General features: G+C 33.8%; 2 protein-coding genes across 2 annotated transcripts; one reads left to right on the top strand and one right to left on the bottom strand.

The window, feature by feature from the left end:
* Positions 1-1,874: 1,874 nt before the first annotated feature.
* On the top strand, positions 1,875-6,308 carry LOC108750103 (exocyst complex component 8). The gene is made up of 8 exons (XM_018489351.1): positions 1,875-2,140; positions 2,757-3,118; positions 3,340-3,642; positions 3,710-3,854; positions 4,143-4,655; positions 4,733-4,863; positions 5,025-5,438; positions 5,524-6,308. Exons 1-8 carry the CDS (start codon positions 2,083-2,085, stop codon positions 5,728-5,730), a joined length of 2,133 nt encoding a protein of 710 aa, XP_018344853.1. The 5' UTR covers positions 1,875-2,082; the 3' UTR covers positions 5,731-6,308.
* A 36-nt stretch (positions 6,309-6,344) lies between these two features.
* Positions 6,345-9,363, bottom strand: LOC108750102 (sperm-associated antigen 7 homolog). The gene is made up of 5 exons (XM_018489350.1): positions 9,136-9,363; positions 8,971-9,038; positions 7,894-7,982; positions 6,822-7,159; positions 6,345-6,521 (listed from the first exon to the last, which is right to left on the bottom strand). Exons 1-5 carry the CDS (start codon positions 9,212-9,214, stop codon positions 6,397-6,399), a joined length of 699 nt encoding a protein of 232 aa, XP_018344852.1. The 5' UTR covers positions 9,215-9,363; the 3' UTR covers positions 6,345-6,396.
* Between the last annotated feature and the right edge of the window lie 223 nt (positions 9,364-9,586).

The raw sequence follows: 9,586 nt of genomic DNA, 5'->3' as shown, positions 1-9,586 counted from the left end.
TTATAATTGCCTAAGGTTCATTTTAGATTAATTATAAGTCTATAATTTGTGTTAAAATTTGGAATAGAATTTGATTCAATTACTTATACTGTTAATACACAAAAATGATTGAAGACCCATAAATGCATACACATTAATTAAAAAATACATCGAAATATAATACCAGTTGATTTTTGAATTAATATACAACAAATTAAAAATATTTGAAGACTTATAAATACATAAGTATTTAAAGACACGTCGAAATATAGGCTTGTAAGTTTATTAATAGAATTCTATCCTGAAATATGAATTATGGATTATGTAAAATTTAATTTTTAATAATATTTTCTATTTTAATATAAATTAAATATCTATATAGTACTAGTTAGTTTTTTTAATTAATATATAACAAAAATATTAAAATATATTCAGTAAACATAAAAACTGAGATGTTAACTTCTCTTTCTTTAGAATACTAAGAGTTTTCTGTGGTTGAACTAGTGTATACATTTGAAATTTAAAATGAAATAGGTATATGTTTGATACTTGGTGAAAGCAAGAAAGAGTTCTCTCTCTCTCTCTCTCTCTCTCTCGCACAGTCTAGTACAAGAATAAAGAAACAGACCTTAAATTTTAACTCTTTCTATCCTTTTTAATTTTTAATTTTTTAATAAAGACATGCAATAATAAATCAATATAATTCCCGAAGACTAAAAATGGACAATATTTTAAGAAAAGGAGCACCAATTCGAACTTTGCCTTTAAATTTGTCATGGATATCGGAATGTATGTTATGTGTATTAAAAAAAATACATCAAAAAGTATGTTGAAAAAATCAGATTTTTGGTGAAAATGCATGAGAAGGCTTTGGGGATTGTTGGAAAATTGAAAAAAAAAATGCAAAAAGTTATGTGTCGGATCATATCAACCAGGCTGTCAATGCGGTCCCACTCCCGGGCGCGATCCCACTACTGCCCGCCACGGAGACTTTTGGCTGCTGGGTTTCCCCTCTGGCCCGGTTCGCCTCTCCTTAGCTAACCTGGCCACCCCGGACTCCTCCAGGGTGTCCATATTGATGGCGAGCTTAGTGCGGACGCCCAGTCAACGTGAGTCCCGCACCAGCAGGAACCCCCGACCTCAGACCCTCCGACATAACCAGCCTCCGAGTAGCCGGATTACAGGAGCCGCCACGCTCCCAGCTGAAAGAGTACTTGCGACTTGTCCTTATAAGATACTGGAGATCGATCGGTTTCACCTAAAATTTATCTATAAATATCGTTTTTATAATCGTAAAAAATGTTAATTAAATATTTCTCGAGTATGAATTAAATATTTTGCATTTTTGAGCTCTAATTTCTCACAATCAGATATATAAATATATATAAAATAGAAGTAACTCATAACAGCGTTATTTAAGATATGTTGTGTTTAAGGACGCTCACTTGGTAACTTGATAAGTTTGACAAGATGCTATTTGTCAGTAATAAAGATCCTCAAGTAATGCTAATATAAATAAATTATATCATTTTAATCTTGATTCAATTTATTCTTTATATCTTTCTAATTGTAGATTAAGTTTTATTTCGGTTTAATTTATCCTTATAATCGTTTTCTTAAATTCTTAGAATTTCTTGGAAATTCTTAAAAAAATCTTTAAAAAAAAAGTTAGATATTAATTTATGTTAGTAGAAACGGGCATAATTATAAATTATATAAATTGGAAAAAGCTAAACAAAATTATACTTTAAAGTTTATAAATATATTTTAGACATAAACCACTTTTGGCTTTTGTTTACCATGCATTGGTAAACCTAACCTAAGTGCAGTCGATAATCAAATGCCAGAAGATAACTAAGAATTCCGACATTACCAATCACTCGGTCATTCTTTCGGCGGTGTGGGATGTGGGAATTGGGATACACGATACACGCCAAGCGAGGTTAGATCGGGGCGGAGGTGTAAACCAACGCGAATCATGTTAATTTATTTGTAACAGGTGACGACGAAGGGATTCGACAGAAATGTAACATGACAGAGGCACGCAGTTTGTATTGTTGACGATAGTAAAAATACTCGCCCTCGGACGACGATTTTCTCGCAATGGCCGATAATAACCTGTCGAAGGTTTTTGCAGCTGAGGATTTTAACCCAGAGAAATGTGAGTTATTGAGTAAGCATACCATGTTCGAAAATATGAAAAATTGGTGATTTAAAAAAAATCATGCGATCGGTCGTACTTTGTTTTCAATTTATAATATTCGATAAGATATTTAGGTTTTACACTGTACTATGCCTTTCTTTTTAGTTCGATAATATATCGATATAAATAATTAATTTATTAATTAATTACGTAAAATTGGAGACAAATATAAAAATATACAAAATATATAGATACATATGAAAATATATTTTTAAAATTAATCGTATATTTTATCAATCTCTGATACTTTACGAGATGTTCAGGATCTATACTGTATCTTTTCGCTTTTTTTAATCCGACAAATAGTTAATTTGCTAATTAATTATGTATAGAATTGAAAATAAATATAAAAATATATTTAAAAATTAATATTTTATCAATCTCTGGTACTTGATAAGATATTCAGAATTATGTTATATTCTTTCTTATATTCTTTCTTTTTCTCTCTTTCTCTTAAGTTCAACATAGGTAGTAATTTATTAATTAATTACATATAAAATTGGAAAATAATAAGGAAACACATAAAAACAATAAGATTAGTATTCATCTATTATAACTATTTTTGTTCTTACAGTTGTGAAGGAGCTGAGTGCACAATGTATTGGTGCAGACGAATTGAGGCAGCAACGTGCAAAAATCCAGGAACTGGCAAACAATACATCTGCTCAACTGAAACGGAATGTCTACCAGAACTACATGCAGTTTATCGAGACTGCCAAAGAGATCTCACATTTGGAGAGCGAGATGTATCAGTTGTCTCAGCTTCTGAGCGAACAGCGTGCTTTGTTGAGTACTCTAGGCTCTACCAGAACAACCGGCGTTGTTTTTGAGGATTTGCCTGAGTCACAGCAGGAAAATTTGATTGATTCTATGTCCAAAGAGGAAGAGCAAAAACAGAAACTCATTCAACTGATTGAAAACGTGGAAGGTGCCTTGGTTAGTATTAATAAGTGAAATATATAAGGAGCTATAAGGAACGGTTCTTTTCAGCAGAACTTCTTGAATGGTTTATCTTTTGTCTTTTTCTCTTCGTGTTGGAAAAAAAAAGAGAAAAAATTAACAGTACAAAAGTTCAGCTAAAGCAGTTCAACTAAAAAGATGCAGCTTTATTAGATTTAGTTGATACTTTACTCCTTTTCTTGTTTCTCTTTTTGCAGAGCTTAGCTGAGACTCCAGGACGTGTGTGTTTACACGAAGGTTCCTTACTCGAGTTAGATCCGATCGACGGTACACCGTTAAAAAGAATTCACGCATATTTATTCAATGATGTTCTAATGGTTGCGTCTTGGCTGGCGAACGGTGGCAGACGCGGCCCGCCTAGGTACAAAATGCAAGCAGTTTATAATCTAGAAAGCCTGGCGATCGTCAACGTGAGGGATCACGGTACTGTGAAGTTGGCGTTCAAGTTGCTGGCATTTTCCGACACGAGGGTGTTTCAGTGTGCCACAGCAACAAGTAAAGTTAGTGTGTTTGAAAAGAAATCCGCAAATCACGAAGGGGTATTATTTGAATCTATTTACTTTGTAGAAAGAGTGGTTAGATAAATGCGAGCAAGCGAAAAGAACAAAACTGATGGAGGAGAATTCAGTCAATGCACCGGAAAACGATAAGCATCCGAAGGAGGACAAAGCGGTGCCATCTCGTTCGATGTCTTTGGAGTCGAATACGTTAGGTAAAATTTGCAAATAGAAATGATTCTGCATTTTATAAGTATTCTTTGTTATTCATATACTATATATCCTATTTTTATTCATTTTATATCATTTTCTACCAATATAAATTAACTTCAATCTTGATTCAATTTATTCTTCATCTTGTTCTAATTCTAAGAATTAAAAAACGGTGAGTCAAGCTGAACCGAGATTAAGAGTTAATCTGTGTTGGAAGAAACAGACATTAATCCTTTTTGTTGAGTTTTTTTTTATCAGGTATTTTTACAGTCATTTTAAATTATCCCTAGGAATGGAAGACGACGATGACTCGGAGTACTACGAACCGCTGCCGGAGTGGGTGCTGGAAGTAGCTGAGGATCTAGATTCCTGCATAGCACAACGTCACTTCGAGGAGGCTTACGGTTTATTAGAGAAAGCGAAAATTTATTTGAAGGACGCTCAATCGACACCGCTATTGACAGAGATTCAGATGAAGGTGAACGAGAGAGGCTGCTCGCTGGTGAACGTATTGACTAAAGAATTGGAGTTAAGCGCAGAAGCGAAGTCGCTACAGGGCGGCGGTCTGAGAAGCGCTCGACGTGCGGTAAAACTCCTTATACAGCTAAACAGAAGCGCACAAGCGTGCCACTTGTATCTACGATTATGCAGCGCGGTGCTGAAGGCGCGACTGGAGAGAATCAAAGAAGAGGGCACGATCGTGGCCTATGTGAAACAGATTAGTGCGATCGCCTTTAGCAATATAGTTGAAATAGCGAGAGAATTTCTGAAAACCTTTCCAAAATCTACAAATTGCACTTCGGGTAATTTAGAGATCATCAAGATCCGCAAACGTTCCATAATCGAATAATGAATTAATTTTATTTACTTGTTGTTTAAGGCTTAGTTGTATGGTGCAGTCAGGAAGTGAAGCATTTAACATCGCACTTATCTCAGCAGCTGTTTGTGCCAAAGGTCACGCTAAGCACATTGGTAGAATGTATTGTCACTGTTCGAAGTCATTGCGATCAGGTTTGTACACGTTCTAATCTAAATTTTGTATCTTCAAAAGTAATAGAAGGATTTATAAATATATATTTAAATATATTAAATAAATATATTTAAATAATATTTAAGGACTCTCTTCTTTGTATATTATACATGCAGATTTGAGCACATAATTCGATTTTCAGTTGACCCAGCTCGGCATGGACTTCCGTTATCAATTAGATGGCCAACTTCGATCTCCGTTAGCTAAAACTATCAAAGACACAGGTGAAAATTGTCTGGACACAGTAAAGCGTCACGTGGCGGAGGACAATTGGCGACCGACTAATTTGGAAACTAGTCAGAATCTTCAAAAACTATTAACCGAGCTCGAAGATCTCGGTATCGGCGTACCATCGTTACAAACGAATGACTGTTGGATACCATTGACGTACAATACGATAACTTTCTCTAAGCTCTATGTCAATCTGTTAGAAGACTGTCTTAGCATAGCCACACCCGAACTTATATCTACGATAGACGGTGTGCTTGTGTCCGTGATGCGGGTCGAAGTTCAACATTTGATCGTCTCGCTTACGGATCCGAAATTGAAACAAGAGGTTGAATGTTATAGCTATATTATATTACGAATAGCTCTATTATGTTACGAATAAATTCTAACTTTATAAAATTTTAATTTTTTAGCGAAAATTAGTACAAAACAATGCAGCTTACGTGCGAGATGTCATTATCGCTCGGGGCCTAGAACTGTACAAATCCGCAACGAACCAGAAATTCACAAAGCTGCTCGCTTTAAAAGAACAGATTGTATTCGAGTCCCCATCGCCTACAAAGCCGAGGCCAGCTCCAAGAACTTCAGTCCCTAAATACTCTACCACGGAATATCTCTAAACTGAAATAGAGAACGTTGAGCCGCTTTTAATTTATAGATGAAGAGAGATGTCGCAGTAATGAACGCTTACTCGCATGTGTATGCACGCGTGCATGCACACACGAGATAATGTAATATATTGTACATAGAAGACCCGATTCTTTGAAATAATAAATACGGATATAGCGATATAGAAATACTTCGTTGCATTTCTAATGCGGGTAAATATTAATTATAATGCCATCGTAGAACTTATTAATACCTCGTAGAACTTGATTGACAGACAAGTAAGTATACCGCATCCACGGAAACCATGATCCACACATTTTATGATCAGATTGGAGGACTCGAGCGCGTTATATAGTGCCGTATTATTGTCATACCCTTAGGCAATCCAAGGGTACGACAATGCATGCAACACTAAATAACGTGCTTGAGTCCCTCAATCTGATCTAAAATGTGCGGATTATGATCGTTCTCTCCATGGACGAGGTATAAGGGAAATTCAACAAATCACGGACTATCGCACGGTTTCTTTAACGATGCGTATAATGCAGTAATTTGTAATAATGTTGTAACATATATAATATATTGAATTATGTACACATTTAATTCGATATATAGATAGATAGATAGATATATATGTATAATTTATATATGCCTATGATTATTTATATATAATAGCATTATTTTGTACTGTTGTCGCCGCAATTACTAGTTTCATTGTTCATTTCCAGTCTCCTTTTCTTGGCGCGTATATCGGCTAGAGTTTGTTCTATACTTCTTTGATCCTTCTTGTTTTCACTGGGAACTGCAGGAATTTAAAGTGACAATTCTATTATGAGCAAGAGTCATCTGACTTTATGGTAATAAGTTTCGTAATTTTTACTGTAAACATGGCCTCTTCTTTTCAACTGAACTTCTTGTATTGTTCTTTTTTCTTTTTTTTCTAACATAGAGAAAAAAAGAAAAAGTATGAAACTTTACAACCAATTCAGCTGAAAAATAGACCTATGAATATTATTATACAATCTCAAACACAATGATAATGAATAACTTGTGTCTGCAGTAAAAGTTAAGTGATTTGTGTGTCTATTTATATTATACTCACCACATCCATAGCTGCTATTGGCTTCCGTTTTTCTAGCTGCTTCCAATGCAGCCTCCTTGCCGATTAAGTGCTGATATTTATCCTTGTAGTAGCTGTTGGGTACGAAATTTTCCTTTCGTTTCCTAGACTTTGCATACTCGGATTCCTCTTTAGCCTTCCTTTCTCTCTCCTCTTTCAGTCTTTTTGCAACTTCTTCGTTCCACTCTTCACCTTTGCGCAGTGTGTTCAACTGATCCTCCGAAGGCGCATACTCCTTCTTGAAGATCATGATGTACCGATCAACGCCTTCTTCGCCGAAGGAATACGCCAGAATATTCGCTACTTCTGCTACATCATGACTGAAGCCCAGGAAAACGTTATATTGGCTACTTATATTCCATTACTCACTGCGAGTATTGAAAATCTCAAGTATATGTAATGTAATCTTTTAGTGAGCTCTATAATATATATTAGAACATATACTTTACTTATTAATAGAAAACTGCATCCTAACGGAAAAAAGGATAGCAAATAAATACTTGTCTTTCTGACTCTTCTACTTATGATAGTAAAACAACATTAGCCAATCAGCGAATCCCAAACAGTATAATTTTTATTATTTTTATGACATTACAGTGTCATTGGCTGTGTTCAACAGATAAAACAATTTTACAACTGTTGTAAAATTCTTTAATATAATTGGTCTTGTTTTAATTTCTTACTGGATCTAAATGTATAAATTATATTTAAAAAATTTACAACAGTTGCAAAGCTGCTTTCTCTACTGAACACAATCAATGTCTAGGAATTGAGACACTGCTACTCCTTGGTACTCCAATATTTATAAAGCTTACAGCATGAACTGTAGATTTTCAATACTTGCAGGAAATAAAATATAGCCATCATATTATTTACAAGATGCTTTCCAGCAAGAAACACAAATGATACAATGAATCATTACATACTTGTTGTTTGCTGTTTATTAAAAAAAGATGTAATAATAAAAAAATGAAATAATCATTATTGTGTTATACCATTTCTTTCCAACAAGAATCATTCCATGAATAAAATATTTTCAAAGTAATATACTTACATAATACTTCTGTATATCTGATCCATGGCAGGAAATTTATATTCCTTTGCGTTGTCATCTTGTACGAACTTATTAATCTTGTCTTCAACCTACAAAGGTAATGCGTTAACTGACTAGTCAAAAGATAAAAAGATGTAACTATATCATTAATAATAAATTATATGATACATTTTTATAATTATCGTATAAATGACTATATTTTCTTTATACTTCAAAAGTAATACAACTAAAAAAATGATTTTTGAGTTGTGTTGTTACCATGAATAAATTAAATATAAATATTAATCTGTATCAATCAACAAAAGTTAATTAATTTTTAACTTCATTTCACCTGTCAAATAGTATCTGTATTGCTTTTAAGATTTTTGAAAAGATGATAATAGTTACTTTCCATTTATATCAAAGCTCAAATAATTCTTATCATTCATGACTCAGTCATAACTCACAAGAACGCTCTGCTCTCTACGCTCTGCTCTTTATCGATTTTGATCAAACTTGCTGCAATGTTAGAGAAGTCTACCAAATAAACATCTGTAAAGTCGTTCCTGCTAATGGAGGTTAGAAACTGAGAAATATACCAATAAATCTGAAAACAGTCTAATATCTCGGAAAGTATGCATTTTTGAGAAAATTTATAGGTGTTTATTTGGTAGGCTCCTCTAACATTGCTGCAAATTTGATGAAAATCAGTGAAGAGCAGAGCGTCTCTCTTTATCAATTGAATTCACATTTCTTTTCATTTTGATAAGATTCAACTGAATTTTTACTTATAATCTACACAAGCTCGAGACCACGTACTTTACCGAGTAAGTCTTGTTAACTCACATTAAAAGTGAGATAATAAATTATGTTGTTATACGGTAACTTTGCCATCAAAGTAAGCAAGTAGCAACGTCATTAATTGAATATAAAATACAAAACTTTAAACTTAGTATCACTTGTGTGAAAATGGAAAGCAACTATTTAAGCTAATATCTTCTACATGAGTGATACATTTAAATTGTGTCGTGTTTTTTGTAAATAAAAAGAGCTTCTACAGAGAGTATTTATAGAGTTAAGACTGCTTTGATGTTTCACCTTCTGTCGGAAAAGCTTCAACTTTTCTGCCTCGGCTTTTTGACACTTCTGAAATTCCTCCTGCTGTTCTGCATAATCGAAATGAGTTAGCTAACGTAATTCTCAAACCATTTGTTAATTTTTTTTTTTCTAAAGTAAGCATTCTTAGGTTGGGAGTCAACTAACTTTTCATGAGGGCTTTCTGCTTCTCGTTTACCGACGGCGGCTTGTCCATGGATTTCAGAATGGATCCTAATAAATCCATAATTTCGACGACTTGTTTAGTTTAATGCCGAGCAAAGAAAATCGTCCTACGTCAATACTCCAAAACGGTCGGCTGTGCTCGGCTGAATACAGAATTTGACAGATACAAAAAAAGACAAAAGCAGTTATCTGCAGTTATCTGTTCTCTACAACTACACTTGACTGTACTACGTTATGCTAACTGCACTTGAATACTTGAAATAAGATAAATATATAATAATAGATGTGGGAGAAAAAAGAGGAGAATGGAAAATATATAAAAAGTAAAGAAAATGTACAAAAAGTTTAGTTGCAAAAAATAATTCTGAATTCTATATTTTTAGTACTATCCACACATTTTGAAACATAGTTTATCTGATATAATATAAATATA

This window comes from Trachymyrmex septentrionalis, unplaced genomic scaffold (assembly GCF_001594115.1).
Source record: "Trachymyrmex septentrionalis isolate Tsep2-gDNA-1 unplaced genomic scaffold, Tsep1.0 scaffold32, whole genome shotgun sequence".
Taxonomy (NCBI): Eukaryota; Metazoa; Arthropoda; class Insecta; order Hymenoptera; family Formicidae; genus Trachymyrmex; species Trachymyrmex septentrionalis.
The sequence above is the reverse complement of the archived record's forward strand: the minus strand, read 5'-3'. Positions and strand labels throughout refer to the sequence as shown.

Coding starts and splice junctions, on each gene's coding strand:
- LOC108750103 (XM_018489351.1), top strand. CDS start 2,083: ATGGCCGATAATAACCTGTCGAAGGTTTTTGCAGCTGAGGATTTTAAC. Junction 3,119..3,339: donor AAAACGTGGAAGGTGCCTTG/GTTAGTATTAAT, acceptor CTCTTTTTGCAG/AGCTTAGCTGAGACTCCAGG. Junction 4,656..4,732: donor ATCTACAAATTGCACTTCGG/GTAATTTAGAGA, acceptor TTGTTGTTTAAG/GCTTAGTTGTATGGTGCAGT.
- LOC108750102 (XM_018489350.1), bottom strand. CDS start 9,214: ATGGATTTATTAGGATCCATTCTGAAATCCATGGACAAGCCGCCGTCG. Junction 9,039..9,135: donor GCAGAAAGCCCTCATGAAAA/GTTAGTTGACTC, acceptor TCGATTATGCAG/AACAGCAGGAGGAATTTCAG. Junction 7,160..7,893: donor CAGATATACAGAAGTATTAT/GTAAGTATATTA, acceptor CCTGGGCTTCAG/TCATGATGTAGCAGAAGTAG.